The 24,168-nt window shown below is 48.7% G+C and overlaps 8 protein-coding genes and 1 non-coding gene across 9 annotated transcripts; 1 reads left to right on the top strand and 8 right to left on the bottom strand.

Annotated features, from left to right (window-relative positions):
• Positions 1 to 394: 394 nt before the first annotated feature.
• Positions 395 to 476, bottom strand: tRNA. Its single transcript has one exon. It is a non-coding gene; the product is annotated as a tRNA-Ser (tRNA).
• Positions 477 to 3,210: 2,734 nt separating this feature from the next.
• On the bottom strand, positions 3,211 to 3,513 carry FPRO_00322 (uncharacterized protein; the record flags this gene model as incomplete). Its single annotated transcript, XM_031225520.1, has 1 exon — positions 3,211 to 3,513. The coding sequence occupies one exon, from the start codon at positions 3,511 to 3,513 to the stop codon at positions 3,211 to 3,213; it is 303 nt and encodes a 100-aa protein (XP_031076148.1).
• Positions 3,514 to 3,754: 241 nt separating this feature from the next.
• Positions 3,755 to 4,993, bottom strand: FPRO_00321 (uncharacterized protein; the record flags this gene model as incomplete). The annotated part of the gene is made up of 4 exons (XM_031225521.1): positions 3,755 to 3,875; positions 3,942 to 4,044; positions 4,250 to 4,825; positions 4,870 to 4,993. The coding sequence occupies 4 exons, from the start codon at positions 4,991 to 4,993 to the stop codon at positions 3,755 to 3,757; spliced, it is 924 nt and encodes a 307-aa protein (XP_031076149.1).
• A 4,670-nt stretch (positions 4,994 to 9,663) lies between these two features.
• FPRO_00320 (uncharacterized protein) lies at positions 9,664 to 9,963 on the bottom strand (the record flags this gene model as incomplete). Its single annotated transcript, XM_031225522.1, has 2 exons — positions 9,664 to 9,770; positions 9,867 to 9,963. 2 exons carry the CDS (start codon positions 9,961 to 9,963, stop codon positions 9,664 to 9,666), a joined length of 204 nt encoding a protein of 67 aa, XP_031076150.1.
• A 2,338-nt stretch (positions 9,964 to 12,301) lies between these two features.
• FPRO_00319 (uncharacterized protein) lies at positions 12,302 to 12,688 on the bottom strand (the record flags this gene model as incomplete). Its single annotated transcript, XM_031225523.1, has 1 exon — positions 12,302 to 12,688. One exon carries the CDS (start codon positions 12,686 to 12,688, stop codon positions 12,302 to 12,304), a length of 387 nt encoding a protein of 128 aa, XP_031076151.1.
• A 2,985-nt stretch (positions 12,689 to 15,673) lies between these two features.
• Positions 15,674 to 17,854, bottom strand: FPRO_00318 (uncharacterized protein; the record flags this gene model as incomplete). Its single annotated transcript, XM_031225524.1, is given in 7 exon segments — positions 15,674 to 15,906; positions 16,026 to 16,236; positions 16,457 to 16,897; positions 17,095 to 17,210; positions 17,339 to 17,476; positions 17,488 to 17,647; positions 17,729 to 17,854. 7 exon segments carry the CDS (start codon positions 17,852 to 17,854, stop codon positions 15,674 to 15,676), a joined length of 1,425 nt encoding a protein of 474 aa, XP_031076152.1.
• A 923-nt stretch (positions 17,855 to 18,777) lies between these two features.
• On the top strand, positions 18,778 to 19,908 carry FPRO_00317 (uncharacterized protein; the record flags this gene model as incomplete). The annotated part of the gene is made up of 1 exon (XM_031225525.1): positions 18,778 to 19,908. The coding sequence occupies one exon, from the start codon at positions 18,778 to 18,780 to the stop codon at positions 19,906 to 19,908; it is 1,131 nt and encodes a 376-aa protein (XP_031076153.1).
• A 286-nt stretch (positions 19,909 to 20,194) lies between these two features.
• Positions 20,195 to 21,590, bottom strand: FPRO_00316 (uncharacterized protein; the record flags this gene model as incomplete). Its single annotated transcript, XM_031225526.1, has 2 exons — positions 20,195 to 20,634; positions 20,684 to 21,590. The coding sequence occupies 2 exons, from the start codon at positions 21,588 to 21,590 to the stop codon at positions 20,195 to 20,197; spliced, it is 1,347 nt and encodes a 448-aa protein (XP_031076154.1).
• A 1,134-nt stretch (positions 21,591 to 22,724) lies between these two features.
• On the bottom strand, positions 22,725 to 23,861 carry FPRO_00315 (uncharacterized protein; the record flags this gene model as incomplete). Its single annotated transcript, XM_031225527.1, has 4 exons — positions 22,725 to 22,867; positions 22,917 to 23,030; positions 23,084 to 23,279; positions 23,325 to 23,861. 4 exons carry the CDS (start codon positions 23,859 to 23,861, stop codon positions 22,725 to 22,727), a joined length of 990 nt encoding a protein of 329 aa, XP_031076155.1.
• Positions 23,862 to 24,168: the final 307 nt, after the last annotated feature.

Consider the following 24,168-nt stretch of genomic DNA (forward strand, 5'->3'; position numbering starts at 1 on the left):
ATTGCTGACGAAATGCTCCGTGATATGAGATTTGTCAACTAAGCTAACTTATATACGGTAGCTTGTGTGATATCCTGTTGCTGGAGTTGGGCTTACGTTCGGATGCTTTCAATAGGAGTAAGCCTCCGTCCTATGAGACGCGGCGAATGTTTCACTCCGTCTTACTACCAGTCTAAGGATGTTATAAATTTTTGGCTATTCGGACAGAGAAACCTTTTATTGGATGTGCATTAGTTGCAATAATGAATATGTCAACTGTCGAAGTAAAGCTCATGTATATCGATATCATCTGAACCTCGATTTGCATCAAATCAGTCGAAGCTGTTGTCAATATGACCTAGTTAAAAAAATGAATGTTCGGGACAACAAGAGGCAAACGACAAAAAATACCAATCGACGCAGGCCTGATTCGAACAGACGCCTCCGAGGAGAATAGATTTCTAGTCTATCGCATTAGACCACTCTGCCACTGCGCCTTCTTATTGGATAAACTCTGTGGGTACAGGGTAGTACAAGTAGCCGGCATCTGCTGGAATGAGACGAGCCTAGAGTGAGACTCTATTCACACAATCACCATTGGAGACATGAGTATGAGATTTCTTTGCATTTTATGCTATGACTTATTAAATACTTAGTACCCTATTAACTCTCCTCTATTTATTCTTATTTCCAGGTATCTAGTTGTATGTAGATATAAATATTAGTTGAGATGGCTCGTGTAATTAACAGCCGAAGGTTTGGTAAATGTTGATGTGAGTTTTCAATTCAAGCCTTGGTGAAGTTGAGGATATAGCTCGAATTGCAAGCTCTCAGATCCCTCAATCGACGTTGTACCATAAAGCCTTCCCCAAGAGTTAAAAGATCCAGAGACTGGCCATTAGATTGGACATGAGACTCCTAGGTGATTCTCATGGTTCCAAAATTTAGTCCTGCAATAGCGAGTTGAAAAGGGATTGTAGGCCTGTCCTCCGTATGTGGCGGCTTTCTGGTGACGAAGAGTGAAATGTCGGGGGGGGGGGTTATTGCGATTCAGAGAAGATCACTGTTGGGAGAAGGGTCTTAGAGAAGGCTCTATTGCCAACATGAGATCCTGTGGCTTGATCGAATCTGGAGTCCAGTGTTGAGGTTATGACTTCGGAACCAGTAGTGTCTATCAAGAGGCAAAATATGACTGACCCCTTTCTAACATCAAAGGGGCTTAATAGTCTACCCCTTGGTGTGCCGGAGCATTTTCTGAGTATCTGTCTTTCGTGAAAGAGACGACATGTCAATCTTGTGCGATGCAAACAGAAAGGAATTTTTAGTTGCTGCGAGTGTTGGCTTGAAGAATACTTCGGATGCATGCATCACTCAGCACCATAGTAAACCGTAACCCAGCTCATGCTTCAAGTATAGCCCCGTCCTTCCTCGTGCTTCATAAATGGTATGCGCATGCTCCACGAGAAACGCTACTTTGTGCTTCCAAGATGGTTAGGCCAAAAGCCCAGGAGGAGATAATCGGTTGGAATTAGTCCAATAGGGTCTTATAGACCAGGCTCTTCTGGCGAGATATCTCTCACAGCCTGGATCATGACTCTCCACTTCTGCGATAACCTCATCAAGACGAACCTGAGTGTCTGTATTGATGACTGAGGCAGCATCTTTCATCTCGACATCAGTGAGACTCTTCTGTCTTGCAAGCCAGGCTTCAGCCTAAACAATACTATCAGTCTGGAAGTCAGTCGTAACGTCTCATGATGCGTTCGTTATGCGCCGATTTACATCAAACCGAGCTCCGTGGCGGCCGTCTTTCGTCACTGGCATGCTGGGTAGTTGTGTATACCTCGTGGAACATATCGTTCGCCCTGCGGGTTCGATGTTGATAGTGTGATTGAGTCCGAGGGTATCAATCCAGCTGATTTTGAAGAATAACCACACGGGGGTTTCCAGTAATTTCTTCAATCAAACTGCCCTTGCCTTTTGGCGTCTTTGAAAGGCAAGGCAATCAGAGCACGGCCTTCTTCGGATGGGCGGCTGAAGTCATGGACGTGTAATGTATCTCGGTATGTTAGCTAGGCTAAAAAGGTGTTAATTCCCTTGGTTGAGTCGTTTGTGTTTCTTCCTGCAATATCTGTCCGGGTCTGTTGAGCATCAACACCAACACCAACACCAAAATCAACCGCGGACGTAAGGCGAGATGAAGGAGCTCCCTCGTTCACGTAATGGACCAGTAAGCTCCTTCTCCAGTCTGCTAATCTCGTGCTTGTAGTCAGATCGCATGATTCCGTTCAGCCCCCGATAGAGCTTTTGCTGCGCCTTTTCCTGCAGTGCAACAATCTACCGCTCGATCTCACTGCATCTTCTCGCCTTGGTTAACTCTTCCAAGGAGATCAGGTATCCTTGTGAGACCATGAGAGAACACGGGCATTATTTTCGTGCAGGTCCAGGAGCTGACAGTGGTGTCGGCTGACCCAGTCTCCGTCAACGTTCTGGAAGCGGTACCAGAAGTTCACGGGGAAGGGGTGAGAAGTTCGTTTCTATTGTGCTGGGAAGTAGTTAGTAACAGGAGAAAGGCTCAGGTAGCTGTGCGTGCGTGACATACTGTTGGAAAAGAAGTTGATGGATATGCTCAATACACGGGGTTCGTCACCAATGAGGCTTAACATCTGTGTGAAAAAGCCCTTTCATATGTAGATACTCCACGGCCTGCCCAACTTGGAGCATGGCTCCTCTTTGAGCCTTGGAGTTCCATCTCGAGCTGGCTGTTTTCAATCTGCAGATTCTGACAGGCGACGAGTCATTAGGATGTCTTCGTGGCTGCAGATTTGTTAGCTCAATCCCCCGAGGTGATGGACTTCCCTGATTTGCACCTTGACTTGGTGCCGGAGAGTAGTGCTGGGCGTATACACCTGGGGGATTGGGGTATAGCTGATTAGAAAGCCTCGGTGAGTTGCCACGGGCTGTCTAATCGTAGCCGCGGACGTTTACGGCTTACTCGGTAACAACTGCTGAGTAGCCATAAGCTCGAGAGCACCCTGCGTCCTGTCGGGGCTTGGCGGAGGCGCCAGAGGGAAGTCTGTCGTAGGGATAGGTGGTGTTTTTGCAAAGAGGGACAACTTTATTGGGGACAGAGAGCGCTGCCTGCTTCCCCTCATGTACGTGACTCTATAGTATTGCTGTTATCGGGTCGACATCGACAGAGAGACTTGTGATGGTAGGCTTGTTGCTCATTTATGGAAAGACCTGAATCTGGTGGACTATATTCGGAGTACTCTCAAGAACAAGCCCGAGCGTCTCCTGATAACTACTAGCAACAGAAAGATCGAGCTCTTTGCTAGTTGCTACCATACAGTCGACTGGGGCGTATTCATTGTCGGTTTCGATGTAGTCAAGAACGTCTTGAGCTGGTTCTGTAGCCGCAACTCCTCTCGGCTGGTCTGGTGGCGGAGCTCTTTCAAGGACCAGCTCTGAAATGTTGAATTCGAGTGCCTGTGGCCGATCGTATCCCATGGGTTGGGCAAGTTTGTCTGGCATGACATTGTTTGGAGATAACTGAACGGGAGGGTCGCAGTTGATTTTTGTTTGCGGCCTTCACAGATCTTATCCTTTTGCTGTTCCGAAGCATAGCCTTGATCGCTGCGAAAGGCTTTTGTGGAAGACAAATCAAATTGTACGCATGCTAAAGGTTGCACAATTGTTTCCGTATTTCGATAGATCTAGACTCATCTATCCTTGGCTGTAGCGCCGGGATTTCTAGTCTTGATGGTCTCGGTGGTTAGAGACCGAGGAGTTCCGCTGGGCTTTGCTCATCATGGTTTTCCGCCAGCGTTACGTTGAGTGCATTTGGTGTAGGGTCTGATTGTAGCAAGACCGAGAGGAGAGACTTGGCAGTGGCACTATTTCTGTGAGCACCCGCAGACGAAAAAGAACCATTTGGACTTCACTTGGTCATACCAACCTACGAGTTGTCGTTAGCCATCTGTTCAAAGCCTCGCTTTTCGTCCTCAAGCTGATCGCATGTGCCTGCCGTCTCCAGACCGTGATTCGTTTCATAGTATGGTGTTCCTATGCATAAGTCTTGACAAGAATGTGCATTTTCGGGAGCTTATTCGTGATCAGATCATTTGAATGCGTCAACGCACGCGCAAGAATTGCAATCGTCTGATATTGGGGCGGTAGTGCTTGAATGTTCAATCGTTCGATCAATCATGCCGAAAGGCTTCCTCTTATTTCGCTGTATCTGCTGGAAGCCCCTGGTGAAGACTCTCACCTAGACAGCCGTATTGGAGTTGCTTGCTCTTCTCACTAAGAGCGGCATTCCTGATCGAGAGGTCATTGTTGAGGGCTGATAGGAAAATCTTACTGCTATCAAGGCCATTAACCTCTGCAGTGGGCTTTTCAAGGCGCTCCTTAACAACCTTTGTCACCGTCACAGACAGCTCATGTCTCTCACGGAGCCAGCCATATTTGGCGCCAAGTCCGTCGATTCCAAACATTCGTAAGTGGCTTTGAACATCCTTTGTTGTCGATACCGTGTTGTCGATACCGTGTTGTCGATACCGTGTTGTCGATACCGTGTTGTCGATACCGTGTTGTCGAGTTTCAGATAGTCCAAACCTTCGCGAATACCATATCCTGACGAGTAAACTGTGTACTTGTATAGTGAGGGCGGGCTGGGGCAGCATGGTGTTTCTTCCATGATCAGGCCGCATACATCGCAAATCCCATTCAGTATTTGGTAGTGCTTCGCCTGGTGATGTTTTGGTTAGACTTTGGTTGTCCCTAGCATCAACACCCTCCTCGAAGTCATCATCAGCACCACCGCCTTTCGCTACCGCAGAAGTATCTTGACCTTTGAGTTGGGTTTGCGAGTCATCACCACGTCCTAACAGTACGTCTCTAGACAGAGGAGAGGGTGGGGCTGATACGTCTCGCTGTCTTCCAGCTCGCGTGGACGCTTTTCTGGATGCCAGGCCGATGTCTCTCGAAGGTTTGTGTGCTCAACCTGAGCCATCGTAAGTCTTGGTTGCAGTAGGTTTCTGACTGTGTGTGCCTGGGACATGGTACAATCGCCTACTCTTGAGTGAGTCTGGCGCCGAGGTTGAAGGTTACCAACATGCTGAGTGTGGAGAGCATCATCATGCGTTGCATGACGTTGCGGCGTCATGCAGGGGCACTTTCAGATCAGCAACTTTTGAATCTCTCCAATCACCCGAAGCCCGACTGACTCCCTTCGCCTGTTGATGATCCTGCCTTTACAGATCGCTTGTATAATACTGTCGGAGTTATAAGTGAGTCTCTGGCATTTCTTCAATTCCTGGTCTCAGGATAAGATGTATTTCTCGTGGTCTGATCTTGTCGATGAGCACTGTACTTGTAGACGAAGTCGCCTAGTTTCCCGAGGCTGGTAGACAAATATCCAAATTTCGAACCTTTGACGGTCAAGTTTGTCAGTGGGCGCGTCCTCGAACTTGTTCCAGTTAGTCTTTGCATATCAGAAAGCATGTAAAACTGCGGTAGACAAGCGAAGAAAGAAACTAGGACGTAGTCTTCGAGGTGATGAGACAATCCCAGGGACGTAGCTTGACGTAAATCGATAAGGTGAACTCATAAAGCTCAATAGCACTCTCTCGATGCATCCTGTCGATCTCTATCTTCATAGAAGTCACCGCTTCTTCCATGAGAAGCAGTTGACGGAATCTTTGATCCTGTCCTTGTCCTGCATCCTGCTCGGCCTGGTTCCAGAAGATGCCTCGACTCCGTTGCAGCGCCTCCCTATAGCCATCAGATTCACCCCAGGACTGTTTGTAAGGGATAGAGCACGCAACTGTAGAGGAAGCTCGTAGCCCGAGCCATGTTCCAAGTTGTCGCCAGTTGTCTGACACTGGTGCTCCTTGAAGCTGTCTTTTGTGCTAAGCTTGCTAGACACACCGAGTTGCAAGCTTTCGAAGTTGAAGTCAAATCAGTAGCCCAAATGATGGCAGCTAGACATGAACTCTCCAATCGGAAATTCGGTAAATATTGCCCATTTCAACATTGAGACTTTTTTCCAATGCCAAAAGCACCTTTGACTCAATGTCTCTCAGTTCCTGTCGTTCACGTTGTAAGGTCCTTCCTAACGTATCTGACACCAGGGCACTGTAGCTCTCGATGAGAGAATTCTCCTCGGCCAGTATCTTCACCAGCCCTTCCACCGGAGAAGGGACAGCTTATATGGGCAGCCCCCAGCAAGGTCAAATTGTCCTTGGCCCAGCATGCCCCCATGCTTTTCCTTTTCCTTTTCCATTTTCCTTTCGGGTTTCTCTCTCTCTTTTTTTTTTGCGGCAAGGATTTGGTGATCCGCTCAAACAGTAGTTAGGCCAGATCGACAGAGATTTGCTGCGTTCCACATGATATGCCCGACATACGGCGCAGATCTCGTTGATTATACTCGTCATGGGACGGGATCCCCGCATAGGGAGCGTTCCTTTCATCCTCTATTAGAAGAGAAACAGTATAAGACCGATCAGTACAATTCCGCACACTGCCAACTCTTCTCTGACTGTTTTGCGTGATCCTAGATCTGCTGGATTCTATCGTCGTATATTGTCCCTGGGGTGGGAGAGGGTCCAGCATATATGGAACTCCTGAGACACGAGTTTCTTCAATGTTAACGTGTCGGTATTTATTGCAATATGGCGCCGGTTTAGATGTCATTCTTCGAGAGAACACACACCACGCTGTTCGTTCATGCCAGAAATACCCATTTTGATCCTCTAGCAAGCCATATGGAAACAGAATCCTATGCCATTTTCCAGTGACTTTTCAGGTCCATTAGGATGCATGGCTTAGAATTCTCATTCAAATGTACTCCAAGGGGACCTTGATAATGCGTCTGAGACATGGAACGCATTGAGTAGTCCGATAACTGACGGTTTCCGTGATGTTAGGCGCCGCATTGTTCGACTCTTTATCAGAGTCGGATAGATGATCAGGTTCGGGTATTGGCTGCACACCCATAGACTAAACCGAGATAGTTGTATAGCATTACTTTGCTCAGTTTCAGTCACGGGATGGCAGGGATAGAAATCCCGAGCTGTAGCAGGCACTTGCGCTGAGGTGACGGTTTTGACCAGAGAGGCCTGCTGTAGATGGCGAAGATGTTTGTTCTGAGCTCGAGCTTGGAGGCTGAGAGTGATCTTGGCGCAGCTAATCACCTCTTCAATCAGACTCTGGCCGAACTCGGACTCCCTTCAGTTTGAACCACAGCTGGGTCTCTTAGGACTCCGGGTCATCGTCGCTGTCTTTGGGGACCTGACTAACGATTTGGTCGTCACTATGTCGGTGTGCTGCCTACGTTATCACCTATGCGTGGCGGCAAGTCGAGGCTCTGGGGAGGACGCTCGTGAGGGCGCTCGTGAGGTCGGATCTGAGCTGCGGCTCTGGATGGCTTCATTGATGCTGTCACAGAGATCCTTTCATTTGCGGGACTTGACTGACATTCGGTGATGCTCATCGTTTTCTGCTTGGGCCTCGTCTCTTGGGCGGCATTTTGAAATGGTGTGCTCTGAGGTTGAATTGTTGACCGCATGCAAGAATCAACCCGGGCAAAACATTCTCCATGGCTCCTTTATTAAAGACCACTTGGGGAACTGCGTTGTGAGGGTCCATTGGTTTCTTCCTTTTTTGTACCAACCGAGGTATCATCGCCATCTTCTTGGCAAGGCATATGCAGTCATACATCGCTTACGGACAAGCCCATGAATGAATTTGTCGATGGGCCTCTGAGACATACCTGCCATGGCTTATCATGACTAGTTAGCTTGTCTTGGCTTTTGGATCGTTACCTGCCGTGCCGAGTCCAGTAGACCGTCGTTCTCGGGCGATTGCTCACCATCCTCACGATCTGCACAGTTGATCTCTATATGCACCGGTTGGTGGGTACGAGATTGGCCATCATGAACGTGAACGAGACTCCTTGAAAGCCTGACCAGAGAAGTTCCAGTGCGACAAACAGGGCTTGGATGAAGTAAGACCAGGCATCTTCAGTAAAACCAATCCAAGCTTCGATGTCAAGATCCTTTTCTACCGGCGAACACTGACAGGATCATTTCGATCCCTACCGGCGGCTCGATTGAAATGATCGTAGCCATGATGAGTAGATGATTACGTTTGATGCTTGATGTGAGGGATGAAGTTTGAACCGTCGCTTTGAGGAACAGATACTGTCGATATGCTAGTGAACTTAATTAAGAAACATTTCGCATTGTATTATACCATCGACTGGCGTGTCTGCTGGCTTCTGGATGCTGTCTGCTGAGTGTCTGAGACTGGCAGGCTATTTGTAGGCTCTGGGGGCGGTGTTGAGTGGTTTGATTTCGCAGTATGCATCTGGCCCCTTTTGGGCCTGTTGTCAAAGTTCTCTCGGCATGAGTCGCTGTGTATATTCATCCTGGATGTTTAGGAACTATTGTAATGAATCCTTAGTATCACAGACTGGTCAGAAAGAGCGTTTACTTACCTCCCTACATAGGAGTCCCTCTTCAAGGCACGGACCACATTTGTCAGGACCATCCCAACATTTCTCCTCGGGGTCTAAGGCCTCTCGCTCTTCGCAATTGATTGCGATTTGGCGTTCACGTTTGTTCTTCGCAATGCCCTTGAGCTTTTCATCGGCATCGCCGCGCTCCGAGGTTGCATTTCTCATCGCGGTCCAGGCTGATTTGAGCTCTCAGCCACGAGTCTCAACTGCAAATAACACATCTAGCTCACAACTAGGGTATAATTATTCGATGGCCTCTTTGTTTCCGGGTTATTGTTTATTTGAGCTTGAAACATGGCCTCTTGATCTGGAAGTTGGTGGCGTTAAGACATCCACTTAAGCCAGTGTCATTACACGACTGAGACGCCAAAGATTGCGAGTCATCCGAAGATACTCACTGATGAACTCGGCGACGGATGGTCGGTCCACAAGAACTGTGGCTTACGGCGTGTCCTGGAACAAAACAAGGCAAGGTTCTTCGCGCGGAGCCTCTTCTTAAGCAAGCATCGGTTGAAGAACAGTGGAGCTAGAACTTGGTATACTTCAGTATCTGACACATCAGAACTTCCAATTTCATCACGTCGAAGAATCTGAGCGGCACAAGTTGGTGGCTCTGCAGAAATCTAATACTTGAGCTTTGTAGGTGTGGGCCGCTTTTCGAGACATGCATCAAGTATGCGCGAGAAGGCACAGATGAAGAGTTGAAGCCAGGCCAGTTCACGTTGGCACGCGTATGGCCTGGGATACCAAACTCTGAGAAAATCACAGAGTCGAGTGAGTTGAGGGCTCTATTCTTCTCAGTCATGAAACAGTAGTGACATGAGGAAATCCATATAAGTATCTCCTCCATCCTAATCACCGCCATCCGAGGTGATGTTCGAAGGCACTCGTTACATGTTCAAGTACATGTTGAGAGGAATAGCATGGGTACATATTCCTCACAAAACTTGCACTTGTGAGAGGTCAGAGGCGTCTTATATAACATCTTTCCGCTACTGGCTGTTGCGGTTTGGTGTAAGTGAAAGAGACAGTTTGGTTCTCCTGGTGTTATCGCTCTTTTCGACAGTCACGCAATGACTAGCAGCCATAGCTTCCGGTGTCTCCAGTCTTTGTATAAAGGAGACACTGCGGACCATTCGTAGTGATGTAGTTGGGACAGGCCTCTAGTACCGAGCAACAGCGCACAGCAATAGTATCTTTTCCCGCTTCTCAACAACATTATCTCGTGCAATGCCGATGAAGCGACCCCAGTCTTGCTGTTGACTCTCATCTGTCATGCCTCAGTACCTTTTGAGGAAAAACAAAGCTACATGACGACAGCAACAAAACAAGATAAAATAATATGAGAATCAAAGTAAAGACTCACGAAAAGCAATTTCATGGAGCTTGATAGGCGTAAGTAAACGGGTGATGAGTTCAGGGGTGGCATCGCCAGTCGGCGCACCGACGAGGTAAGAAGCCATTAGGACATCATCACATATAGTTCGTCAGTTTGTCATGTTTGCATTTCAAAGTACTTTATTCGTTCTGTTTTTGCATGACCTCTTCGATGATGAGCTTTCTTTTCGAGACGAGTTCTTTTTCTCTGGCTCCATAGCTCTTCAGCCTTTTGGGGGCGGAAAATATGTTTATTTGAGATCTTATCATCTTGGGCTGCCGCACAGAAAGCAAAGGTAATATCCCTCAGATGTCCCGAGTACCACTATATTATGCCTATCATCAGACAAGTCTTAATAGTAACTGGTGTGAAATGTGTTTGGAGGCCGAGTCCCGATTTGGCCGCCACTACGTCGGCGTTCTGCAAAGGCAATTCGTTGCGCGGCTGCGTTGTAGGTTTGGTTGACCAGCTTCACGGTTTTTGGGCGGATACAGGCGTCGTTAGTTTGGACGCGTTCGGTCGATCTCCCACCCTGAGTTGCCTGAGTTAGTCATCTTAAATGCTCGTGCTGGCCAAGCAAGTATCACAGGGATAGTCCGGGTGTTGACTTTGATGGACTACAAAGGATTTGACGAGAGGGGACGCGGATGATTATCTTCCGTTCCGTGCATGGCGTATCCTGGATAGATCGGGCCGCCTCAATAACCGCCATGAGAGGTAGTGTCTGCGTCGATGACAGTGTAGGCAGCGCGCTGCTCTTCCAGACTCACTCACTGTGCACGCTCGCGTGTCTCAAAGCGCTTCTGGAAGCCTTCATATGAGTAACAAGTATCACGGTCTGTGACACCCTTATAGAAAGTCCCGTTGCCAATTGCCTGCGTTCTTCGTTCTTGAAAGCTTCCTGGTAGCCTCTGCACTGTTCAGCGTTCGGGGGGTCAGCCCCGGTGTCTACCAAGCATCTTGATTCTCTCCTCCACCGTCGCCTTGTCTCCCCTGGGTTCGTCGTAATCAGTTGGTAGGAGGGGACGAGAAATTCCGTAAGAGTCGATGTCTGCTACCACTGTCGGCGGGGCGACTTGCGAAGCGTTGTTGCCGTCAGCTTTTCCTCGGCCTGGTCACATTCGCCTCCGATGAGTTTGTCGGATTCCGCACGGGACAACGCGAAGCTCTGATTCTTGCTTCTTCAGATAAGCTAACGAAGCACCAGCGTCTGCCAACCTTTGAAAGTCTCCTTTGTATGGCAGCTTGGGCGAGGAGGGAGCGCAGAGAGGACCCTCTTCCCCTTCCTTGTCCTTGTCTGTGGCTCGCTCCACGCCAATGCTTTCAGCAAATTCTCCTTCGGTGAGCTTGAACAAAGAGGTCATATCAAGAGACCTTGCTTGAGCTCATAAAGAAGTATCCTTTGAATCCTGATTCAGTTGGTGCTTGTCAGCCATCTTCGCAAAAAGCACGACGGTCTTCTTCAGGCGCTTTTCGACAATACGAGGAAACTCCTCCTCTTTATTGCCTTGACCAGCGTACCTCGTTTATAACAATAGCGGCGAACTCACTCCTATCCCACTCATCTCGGGTTTGGTGCATTCTTGCCGCTATTATCGGCCTTCAGTTCACGGTGAAGCTAAACTCAGGCTTCGTGGACTTCGAGTGCTGCAAATCTCTCTTCTTTTGAGGTTGAAGGGAACGAAGTGGACTGGGGCTGGCGATAATTTCAGGGCCAGCCGCAGTCGGTGTGAATGCAGGTGCACTACGGGATCTTTTCTTGTTCTTGCCCGGCTGCCAAAGTACCTCGTTCAGCCATAGGTCGAGCTTTGTTCGGCCATGTGTTATTCTGGGTCAGGTTGATAGAACTAGGGCAGTATTTCCTTTTCTCTGAAACGTGGTTTTGAGCCATTTCGGCAATGGTCTGGGTTTTATGTGTTGTTTCTCAGGTACGAGCCGTGCGGTTCAAGGAGCTTGGGGCGATATTATGTTGGGGCCATAGCTGCCACCCCTGTGCGTAGTTGCTGATGTGCTGTCCGCATATCTTTGTTGGTGAATTGTCTGCACATCTGTTCACGTACTGGGTGTCTGATCGTGGCTTTCAAACGATGAATAGCCTTCTGGGCCTTACCTTGGTGAGATTGAATCAGATTGCCAGCCGGAGCCGGCGCTCATTTGTTCTTGGTGATAGGTCTGGATCTGGGCCTCAATTTGAGGGAGAGGCTTCAACGAAAGGTCAGAATGCTCAAGGGTGAAGGAGCTTTGAAATATCTAGGGGCCAACCCCTCGCATATACGCGGTGAGATTGGGGTTTGGGGGGCTCATGGGGTAAGGATTCGCTTGATTGCGCCACATGGGTTCCTGTACACTGCCATGGGTTGGCTTCCTGCGGTATGTTCACTATAGGTGCAGATCTTGGCGACGACCAAGTTGGAGGATGGACACTAGTAGCGACTAATATCCTTTGAGGAAAGATCACTGGCCCGCCTGATCTGATCATTGAGTTTTTCAAATTCAAATCGGTGCTCGACGCTCTCTTCTGAACGGTGAGGGCGCCTCATATGGGTGACGAGAATTGCATCTTCCTTGAAGTTGGAGACAAGCCCCAACCGCGCCATCCTTGCTTTTCCAAGTGTCCCTCTAGGCGAAGGCCATGATATCGTGATATGGAATCTTTGGTACATCGATAGACAGATGGAAGTCTCTTCAGACTCTTCGATGATGCGAAAGCTGAGTTCGGGGGGAAGAAACAGGAGGCTTCGACGTGTAGTGCCACCCGTAGGCTGATAGGAGACAAATATTATCTTGATAATTCCCCCTCCCCTTTGCATTATGCTGCTTCTGTGATTTGAAGAACATCCACCGCTGTTTCTGCTCATTCAGATGCATGCTTTGCTAGAGAGTGGCCGTCTTATCTATGAGCTCGTTGGACTCATATGTTCTTTTTGCAAGAGCTCTTAGATTTTGATGTTGAAGCCGATTCCACGTGGTTAACCCTAGCCTACGAAGCTGGGGTTTGCAAGACGAAGGCGAGGATCAGGGCCTCCAAAGATGAATGGCTCAGCCAAACCATCACCACAGCGAGGATTTGATACCTAAGTCATTAGCTAACCTCAACTTCGAATAACCTATTCCTCAATGATGCACATTGGGAAATCGTGAAGTGGTCGAAGCACCTGCCGGGGTCTCTCCAACTTCATGCATTCTGAAATCCACGGCGGTTCATCGAACTCCGCTTGAGTCCCCTCAGCGCCGTTAACGTGATACCGCAGAGCTGTCTCTTTTCGACCTTTTCCGCAACTTCATTCAACTCTGCACCAGAAACGCGCTTCAAAGCCTTTCCTATCAGTTGGGTCGTATCGAGGTAGATTGGCAAAGGAATAGCCTTCAAGATGATCCTTTCGCAGGCTCACCTGGAGCCTGTCTCTCGTCTTGTTAATGGCAAAGCTTTACTGTATATTGATAGTTAGGTCGAATTGTTCATCTTTGGAGCCCTCAACATCATTCTCAACATCCGCGGCCACAGCCACATTAATATATATCGAGGCAGCTGGGTAAGAGACTGATGAAGAAGCGGTTCTTCGAGCTTGCCATTGTCAGTGCGCAAGAGGTCCATCAGCTTGTAATCCATCCGGTCTGCAAGACATGCAGGAACTGGGTTATCTTTATAAATGCCGATGTTCAGTATATTGATAGGATTGCTCTTGTTGGCTCTTTTATAGCGAGCAATTGCCCCTTAGATTCTTTTCTCTCTAGGGTGCCTGATTTCTCAGTATGGCGAATCTCTTGCCGTCATCTGACTGGTCACGAACGAAGCTATCGTACAACAGGACGGCACTTGAATCGCGGGGATGGGGTTTCTTTGCAGGTGGATTCATTGATGAACAAGCCAATGATATCGTGCTCAGGTCAAGACAAGCAAGCTCATTCCTGGTGGAGCGAAGGTTTTGTCAATCTTGACACGTCGGGCGTACCAGCATGAGCCACCACAGCGTCGTCGTCCTGAGAACTCTCCGAGCCTGGACTAAACTAAACAATCCAATGTAGATTTATTTGGGCGGGCGTATATCTTATAGATCTAGACGAAAGCCGCCTGGAGGACTTCAATCTCCTTTTCCATTGCCATTTGATTGCAACGATATGCGAGGTTTCGTATCATTCCAAGAAGTGAGATTCCGAGTGCCCGAGCGTCATCACTCTTCCCAGAATTTCTGCCGTATCTCTCCATTTAGGGCGACCAGTAGGAGCAGGTTCCGTAAGTTCGTTGCCGTGGGTTAATATGCTCAACCTTCATGACTTCAGCGTAGTCGCCGAGAGGTGGGGGTGCTCATTGAGTGACATGCTCTGCTGTAGAGACACCATCTCACCAATGAGATCCTTGAATTGCTCCTCCGTTTACTCCTAGGAGCCAGTCCCAAGCTGCGGTGCATCTTTGGCACCTTTTGGGGAGACGGCCCGCGAAAGGGGTCTGGAGAACTGGTGGTAGGTTCAGATCGGACCCCGGTGGACTGAAGGGAATGTTCTGTTGTCTTGCTGAAGTTGCTGGCTAGCTCTTGGAGGCGGAACTTTCCCATTAAACCTGATCTGTAGTCCTTCCTGCGTAGGGGTTTGGGTGCGCCGAAACTGAATCACCCGGTGGTGATTATTGAAAGGGTGATTCCTCATCGATCTCAACGTCACTTAAATCGGCGGTGATGACAGTTGAAGCGATGTAAGACTTGAAAAAGTCCTCAATCGTCTCGAAAAGCTTCCATTCGTATCCAGCCCGTGACACCATTTCCTCACAGTTATGATACGAGCCTAATCGAACTCGCCGACTCTCAGTCTGTTGTGCAGGGTTTTGAATGGGAATACCACAGGGAAGGGCAAGCATGGGCAAAGCATCTCCCAACGATCTTGCCGGCAGGCTTGGGTTCGGGTACTTTGCAGGGTCTAGATACGGGAGACAATACGTATGCCCGCCTGGAGAGTTGCAGCAATTCGTGTTCACCAGATTGGGATCCTTTGAGTCACGGATTGTTAAGATCACCGAAATCTTTTTGACCCATTTAGGCGTCCATTGAAGTACTGGTACTTCCAGCGACCGTACTGCAGAATAGCAAATCCGGTGAGGCGGACAGCATTGTGAATGAATTTACACGGTGGCTGGGATCATGTCTTCTACACCAATGACAAGTCTTCCGAAACTGTTGAGAAGATGTTGTAGACTGTTGCTAAGACGGCAGAGAAACCCAGGCTCTTCAGCGTTTGGTTCGATGTGAGGCTGTGGACGAGCCTCGCCGCCTTGTTGTGTTTGAGGTTGTGGGAGCGGTAGATGGACAGGTTCGACTCTAATCCGCATCCTGGCTCACGATCGGAGGCAATAAGGTCTAAAAGAAGAAATGTTCCTTTTCGGAGAGCCACTGATCTGACCTGAACCTGGGGTCCTTCTGAGAGTCTCCCCAAAATGCAATTGATGGAGCGTCCCGAAGTGACAGCTTAGAGGGCGTTTGCTGGTGAAGACATGATGATCTCTACATCCTCGTCGTCAGAGATAGTATTCAGATTCTCCCAGCCTCAATGTCATCGATGCGTTCCAGAGCCTGTTCGTAATTTTTGTCGACGTTCCATTCAACTAAATTGTAGGGTCTCTTGTACGTCCATGTGTTTTGTGATGCCTTTTCGAATATTGTTCTTAAGGTCTGGAGATCGAATTTGGGTAGACCATTGCCCCCTTCCTCTGTGATCGCGGTGCGGGCTGGGCTCATACCCTGTGTAAGCAGCATCTATCCGGTAACATCTGTGCTGCTGAGAAATGGCTGGAATGGGAGGAGTCTTCAAGGGCAGCCTTGTGACGCCATGCCGGTTGAGAAGTACCAGAGTCCGATCTCGTACTCGTGCTGGTTGTTATCACCATTGTATACTTGCCCTGAGGTTATATTTTGCATGAAGTCGCTGTACTTGATACTCTTCTGTTGCATGAGCCTGTGGCGTGCTTGGAAACTTTGTGCTTGCGTTTTCGTATCACGTAGGAGCAGCTCTCGTACTGTGAGGCAGAGGGCACGAAGTGCTAACGTTGGTGTCGGTGTCTCCGTTGATCATGTCGACTATCAGAACTTCAAACTCCTCCATCTGTCTGATCATGCTCAAGAAGACTCTTTGACTGTAGGAGCCCAGGGTATGCCTTACACATCCGCTGAAAATCGGACTTTTTGAGTGCTCGAGCTTGCAGGCTCATTCTGGTCTGAAACATGGGCTTCCCGGTAAGCTGCACCGTTACGGATGTTGAGCTTGGTTCTCCATCATGAAACTTCAGACTCATTCTGGTCAGAAGGGCATGAACTCCCTGAGCTTGACTAGAGGTTGTGCTCACCGAAGAGCTCCGAGGGGTCAGAAGCGGCTGCTGTATATTTTCGCTACTTGGCCCGCTGGATTTCCGCTTTGTATCTCGACTTGATCAAGATGGATCACTTTGATTCCTCTTCTTCCAGCGGAGGGATCTTGTTTTGCCGACACTTAGTACCCAAATCGATGCCTGCGAGGTGCCTGGATCAGATACTGAGGGCAGTGGTGCTTCTCACAATCTCTCGTGTCTTGGTCGCCTTTTATCAAGGACTCACGGGCCTGAAACGGCTCTGGGATTCATGTCCTTCGGTGTAAAGCTTCATCAACGCCACACTGGTCAAAGCCATATTGTGGTTTCTCATATGATATGTAGACGAGACTTGGGACTGCGGTGGTCTTCTGTCCATGCAGTAGGTGGCATAGCCTTGAACAGACCAGTGTCCCTCACTTGAGACGTAGGCATCCCTTCGGCAGCTGAGATCTAAGTAGTGAACTATGAAGTGGCCGAGGCAGTAATGCAATCCAGCAAGGGAGAGACATGGTGGATGTGCTTGGTCGGTAGCGGTGCCCAGTACTGGATTGGGTTGGTGAGAATGTTGACGAGACTTTGCAGACCCCAAGCCAACAGTACTTTGTTGTTGTTGAGGTCTAAATAAGGCTTGGCGAGTCCCAGGGGCCATTTGATCGTCTCCCCGTTGTGGCCACACAGTAGAAGGCTAGGTTTGACTGAGTGCCAGAGGCCACTTGCCACAATGATAAGCTGGGACAAAACAACCCCTAACGCTCATCCCAACAAGTGTAGTTCTGGTAAACGGGTGGTGCCCCCACTCCTGGTGGTCCAGGTACGGCATTGTGCTTCTTGTGGAGGTCCAACAACAAGAAGACCCATCAGATACTAACAAGGACTGGACACCGTCATCCACTTCCCCATGCCATGGCTGTCTGTATGGGGCCCTGTGTTGTGGCCACCTTGGGACATGAGCGCCGAATCAGTGGCAGCTTGCCACTTTCCAACGTCTTCGGCCGATCCTGCTTGTCGGTAAGCATCAAAGGTCTCGATGCTTGTCAACAGGCAGTTGAGCCTAGTCCTCCAGGCTTCTGGGTCCTGATTTAGGTTAAATATAATGAATGCAAAGAGAGTAAAAGGTGTAACATACCACCAATTGTCTGTGTCGATGACAATCTGTCATCTTGTAAAGTCTCTTGATCATCCGTCCAAGGCATGGAATGCATGGAGTTCCTGGCTTGGAGGACGATATAGACAAGTGACATTACCAGAGTCAGACTTGAAGAACCTGAGCCTTACCATAGTAAGTGATAACAATGATTTGAAAGCTATGCCAGAGCATAGTCCCCGTCATCAGCGTATCTTCGAGGGTGATGGGTGCGTGAAGTGTGTTGGGGGCTGGATGAACAAGCCCCCTAACCCCATCCCTCAAGAAGAATGGTAACTCGCCTTGGCAAAGCTAAACTTGTCAAGTCAAATGGTGAAAACTAAAAGAAACGATCAACGAACCTTTGGGTCATCTCTGGAGAGACAGACCAACCGCTTCCCGCAACGAACTTTCGTCAAGCTCGTTGTCGTCAAACATTGTCGTCGGCGGTGATAGTAAGCGGGTCGATGGTGAGGGAGTCGATGGCAAGAGAGCCGTCAACCCTGGCATCAGAGCCATCATATATTCTAACTCCCTTCAGCAGACGAAGTTGAAACATCCGGCAAAACAAAAGACTCAGCACCAAGGTCAGAGACCGAGAGCATCGTCACAAGGGGGTTGCCCCAGCACAACCGCGAGGGAAGCCCGGGGCGGGATAATTGAAGAACAGAAATGAAATCGGGAAGAAGAAGAGGTTATATATCTGGACGACAAGTCCGAGCTCTTCATTACATCAACTTTTGATGGGCTAAGAGAAAAGAGAAAACTTCTTGTGTCCTAAATGTTGAGTTGTGCTTGATGAGGTGACATGCCTTGCCGTGTGGCGGAGTGTTGTATTGACGGGAGCTGTGGTGTATTCAGGCATGTTCCCGTGAGATATCAGATTTGATATCGCATCTATCACATCACATCCCGAGACTGAGCAATTAACGCTTCAATCTTTGTACACGCACTTGGAGCCGTGAGAGATGAGATGCAGCCAAACAAGCAAAAGTCCTTGATTCCCAATTTTTAAACCACTGCAAATATCAGAGATCACAGTCCAGGTTGCCCACCCGCTTCCACTCAGGCCAGGCTTCCCAACATTCACACCGGCGGGAAATGACACACTCAACCGTTTGAACAGCCGTCAGAACTCAATTCTACCAACAACTCACAGGTCAATGGCTCTCAGCCGTCCCTGCCACGTCACAATTCCTCACGCAAAGACCCTTTAATGACGGATAATGTGATACATTCAAACATTCACCATCCAAAACCGTCATCTAATTATGAATCGAACAAATCACAACCCAAGCTTAAACACCCCGGCCCCGCCTCCCTCCCGTCCCTCCCGTATCTCCACTCCCCAAAAGCCTCCGGTCGCCCCACAATAAGCCTCCGAACGTCCGTCTCACTCATCATCAGCCCGTTTTCTCAAAAACTCATCACCAAAACAAACAATGCACACGCACCCGAATCAAATTCGCTCAGCATGCGAGCGCTGTCGCCGGCAGAAACTGCGCTGCTCACGGTCCCTCTCTTCGCCCTCATGCGCCCGCTGCACCCGTCTCGGCCTGACATGTCAGGCCGGCCTGCAACGACGCGTCGGCAGACCGCCCAAGAAGGACATGGTGCTTCACAGGCCTGCTGAGGATATGCAGTTTGTTCAAGCGCTACTGGACGACACGGCTTGGAATCTTGATCCGTTTTGCGGGTATACGCCTGAAAGTCTCCCGTTTCCCATGGATGCGTGGCCTTCTGTGTCAGAGCTTGATCCACCCGAGATCGAGCAAAAGATCATAGTACCCAGTATGCAGGTTTTCGAGAAGTTGTCGAAACTTAATGTCGATATCCACCGGGGATGGGAATTCGTGTCGCAGCTTGAGAATGACTTTCGGTTGAGTGCGTTTGTGTGTGAGGATCGGGAGAGGCAGAATGGGTATCAGAATATCCAGGTGGTTTTGAAGGCGGCGCAGGAGTACCTTGTTGTCCTCAAGACACTGCATCGGCAGCTCGGTATACGGACTGTGTATTGCCAAGGTCGCAAGCCACATACAAACAGGATGATGCTGTCCCTTGAGGCAAACACGGAATCTCCTGAGTCGATAGCTTCTTCGTCGGGTGAAGCGACACCAACATCCGGAAGCACTACACCCGAGCTTCCCCCTATATTCGACTCACCGACCATGTTTCTAATAATATCTTGCTACGTGCAACTCATCAAACATCTTGAAGTTGTACTCAGGATCATATTCAACTCAATATCAGATCCACACCAGGACCTCATCGATGCCGCTCCCATGTCGTTTGCCGAAGTACCTCTGATCGAGCCGTCAACCCAATTCGTCCTCTTTTCCGAGATGTTTCGCCACATAATGAGTCAGATGAATCTTCTCATGGGACTCCCTAGTGCATGGTCAAGCAAAAGCGCTTGGACAGGTCTGTTGACTAATCAGCGTTATCGGGATATGCTGAATACTGAGCTAGGAGATGTGGAGGATGGGTGGACGACGCGGCCAGGCAAATTGATGGAGATTAATAGGATAACAAAGGATATGTTGGACGAATTCACCATGATGGGGATTTACTGAACAATTTCCAGCTGGCTCTGCTATACAGGAAATGAGGAATTACAGAAGCAACTTCGTAGTGTAGGAGTAAGTCGTAGACGTAGAATTCGGATCTAAGGTGCCGGTTCATGGGGGAATTTATACTCTAAGTTAATCTAATCTCTTTAACGATAATTCATGGCTGAGCACTCTGGTGTTGATGTGCTTCGTCGTCCTCCTGTAGCATCAAAGTGCTGGCTCTTGTAGCCCAAATCTCAGTGCTAGCCTCAACTCCTCGCAAAAGCCAAATAAAATCCATGCAAAGTCATTATAGGGACATAGAAAAGGTGAATTCAAAATTGTTGCTGCCAGCTGCGTCAAAGACGAACGGGAAGTTGATAGCCACGTCGAGTGGGAGGCTATCGGCAACAGGACGCGATACCGTTGGCGTCGATCCTCGTCGGTTCGTCCTTGATAAAGTGTGCTCCTCGCTATTGGCTCTCTTATTTCTTCCTTTCTTAACCGGTGTCGCCAATGCCTTCTTTGGCTCTGACGGTGGTTCAACATTCCATTCGCAAGCAAGAACACTAAACTCGACCTGCTCTGGGTTCTTGTGGGCGCTCAGGCTGCTCGACTTGGCGTATTTGACAAAGTTCTCCTGCAGCCAGGATTTGACTTCAAGAACTCGGGAGCTGATAGTCCAATCTTGCGTGTCCGCTTCGAAGTAGCTTCTGTTCCCACCCTCGAACCTGCATGTGCCTGTTTTCGCTTGAATGAGGTCAGCTATTGTCTCAAGCCTCTGACATCTATCGCTTACCTTTCAAGTCTCTCTGGAACCCGTAGCGATCTGTGGCAGCATTGAGGTCGGATTTACGTAGAATGAGGTAATCGACAAAGAAGAACTGCTCCAGATTGGGGAGATATTGAGCCAAGAACCTGTATAAGTGTTTCGGGTACCTGACTCTATCAGGAGTGCTGTGGATTAGGCCGCAGTTTGGACATCGCCTGGGCGATTGTTTCTCATACCATTTGTGGCAATATCTGACCGCGACCTTTCGAATTTGATCGAGCCCTGAGCAGTTCAGAACCTTATTGAAGCGTATGCTGTCTTCGTAGACTTCAGGTGGGACGTATTCAAGGTAGATGACATCCGAGGGGGAGTTGAGGCTAACGATCCGGCCAGTGTTAAGGCGGAAAGTCGTAGACCGATTTGTGAGGGACTTAGCTACAGCGGCAGCTTCATTGCATGTGACAGAAAGTTTGGCGAGCTGTTGATGGAGATTCGTGTAATAAGAGATGTCGGCTTGGGGAGTGGGGTAGAGAGGCTTCAGTGTACCGTACACCTTTGCAGTAGGGCGAGCTTCTTTTCTGACCTCGAGCGCCACAGAATCAACGTCATCATCGTGATCTTCAGCACTTGCGTGGAGGAAAATCGGCTCTTTGAGCCACCATTTCCCAAGCCCTGTTGCCGGGTGCCAGTCGGTGTCGATTTTGAGAAAGTGCATGCCGGGAGTCTCCAGGGTAGCTTGCCATATCTGGGCACGTATCTCTGGCGGCAGGCGAGGAAAAGGCGAGAAGGTGCGGCAATCTTCAGGTATTCGAAACTTGAGAGGAGTCTCTATTGATTGTATAGGTGCCTCTGTAGAAGGGTCTGTATCCTTTGATGCCGGGGGATGTTGGATGGTGACGCCATCGTGGGCATTAGCAATTTCGGGAGCACTCATGATAGCCGTGGGCCATGAGCTTATCGCTATCTCGCGATCATGAAGGAGGGGTGTAGATTAGAAAGACGGACGGTCAAAAGAGCGAAGACGACGCAACAAAAGCGATCGGCGGAGCAGTATGAAGTGAAGAGAAAGTGAAGATACAGAGTATCGATGGTGTTGCAGAAACAAAAATGATGGAGTGAGGTTGGAGAAGTAGCGGAAGCCTCATATCAATGGCCAGTGAGTAATCGGGACGTGATGGGCGGGGAAGCAGGCAGTCACAGCCAGTCTGCCACCTCCCGTCAGGTCGGGTAGGAGAAGGTGCTGGGTGCTGGGTATGCAGAGTTCAGCCGCTAAACAGGCAGCTCAGCGCCACAACGCACCAGTATCAGCGCTGCCTGGGCTAGGTAGTTTCAGCGGATGAGGGGCTGCAATTTGTGAAATATCATTAATGCATATTGCTTGAATTATCAGATTCATTTGCTACGCTTTGACATGTATGTCCTGCGATATCTCTTGCCTCGTGATTTGGCTTGTGTAAAGCGCTTCACCGCATTTACCCTGATGATTCAATGCTTCGGAAGATGCGCCAACCAACGCATGCCACCGCACCTTGACGGGTCATATCGAGCTGTCAGGTGAGAACCTAATTCGATTTTATTGCCTACAATTCGTTATTTCACTTGCTAAGGCTTATAACGGCATTTTTTTACTATTTGAATTGAGATATAAAGCTTAGATTGGCGCAAGGTATCGTTGCTGCATTTTTGAAGCTATACGTCAGATCTCCATCTGCGTACGACATGAGATCCATGGCTGGCTTTTTGTGACACGCCATTATAACCGCTGAGAGGAAGACACTTTCCTCAACATTATAGATGATGAAGTGAGCAAAATAATCAAAAAAATCAAATTGCGCAGTCTTATGCATTAAAGTAGTTTGTCTGCGGCGTTCCACTTTCAAGGCATCTAAAGGTAGAACAAACACACAGATCACAAAGCAAAAAGTAGAGGATGAGGTAGATAAGAAGCAAACGATCATATTAAGCGGCAATTACGATCATCTAACGCAATTGTACTCCGTAGTCTACCTATAATTTTCAATCCAAGCTCTGCCGTATTGTCTCCAAGCTAAAAACTAACCTTCAGCGATTAGTATCCAAACTTCTGCCCAACAAGCTCCTCACTCAGCCTCCACAACTTCTCAGCCTCAACAGCATCTCGCGCCCAAGCCTTGACAGTATCAACAAAAGGATCAGCAACCCTCGCCTCCAAGAGATAAGCGCCGTTGCTTGCTATTTGATATTAGTATTTATCCATACACATTTGGAAATAACATCTCACCTTTGATGTTGGGGTCAAAAGCAGCAAATGCATGGGTCGCAGCGCCGACTTCTACGGGAACAGGGGGGATGGCTGTCCACCCTTCAGAGTTACCACGTGCGCGATGAGATTTGACTGGGTTTGTTAGCTAGAGAAGTGGGAGTATGGAGTATGTTGAGTTGACTTACTGAAAGTGCCGAGATCAGCGTCCATGCTGGCAAAGTCTAGATGTGTGCCGAGACCAGTTGATAGGATGAGGCCGGGGTGAACACTGTAAGACTGAAGACCACGGCTTCCTAGCTTTTGAGCCAAAGATACGGAAAAGAGCATGTTTGCAGTCTTGGATTGACCGTAGGCACTCCATTGGTCGTAAAGCTCGCCGTCCTGTTGAAGTTAGTATGGTACAATTTGCAAGATTAGATGACTTACACTGAAGTGAGGATCAGCGAAGCGAATAGGACCAAGACTGTGACCATTGCTCGAGATGTTGACAACGCGAGGTGACTCCGAAGCAAGAATCTTATCCATGATCAAGTTCGTCAAAAGAAAATGTCCAAGGTGACAAATAGCAAACTGCATCTCATAGCCATCCACACTCTTAGTATACGGAATAGCCATGACTCCAGCATTGTTAACAACGACATCAATGCTAGGCACATCATTCCAGCTGTTGACCTCCTCAGCGGCCTTTTGCACCGAAGCTAAAGAGCCGAGATCTACTACAAGAGAGCGGATCTTGACGGAAGGGTTGGCTTTAGTGATGGCTTCAGACATTTCTTGGAGTTTAGAGGCGTTGCGGCCTGCGAGGATGAGAAGAGATGGGGATTTGGAGGCGGTCTCTAGGATGAAGGTTGCACCGAGACTATTGGGTGTGACACCGGTTGTGAGGATTGTTTTGCCCTTGATTATGTCGGCATATTCGTTGACGAGGTCGTTGGTGGTGGTTGAAGTAGAGTGAGGAGACATGGTGATTGAATTGATAGCTGATGAATGCTCAAGTTGTGTTTTGTAGTGTTTTATCGAGTGTATGTTTTGAATTGAGAGTGTCGATGATGATATGTCTTTTCAAGTGGGAATCTCCCACGATATTTATACTGAAAACCATTTCTAAAGTCCGAAATTGATATTGTTGAGATTGTATGGTGCATACGAATAAAATGAAGTGCGGTGTTGCAGTACATCGCGGCTGGCGTCAGCCATCGGCGTAGGAGGGGCCGATGCTGACGCTTTTTCGCCAACATGTCCGAAAGCAAAGGTTGTCTCAATCAACTCA

Source organism: Fusarium proliferatum (genome assembly GCF_900067095.1).
Source record: "Fusarium proliferatum ET1 genome assembly, contig: FPRO_scaffold001, whole genome shotgun sequence".
Classification (NCBI taxonomy): domain Eukaryota; kingdom Fungi; phylum Ascomycota; class Sordariomycetes; order Hypocreales; family Nectriaceae; genus Fusarium; species Fusarium proliferatum.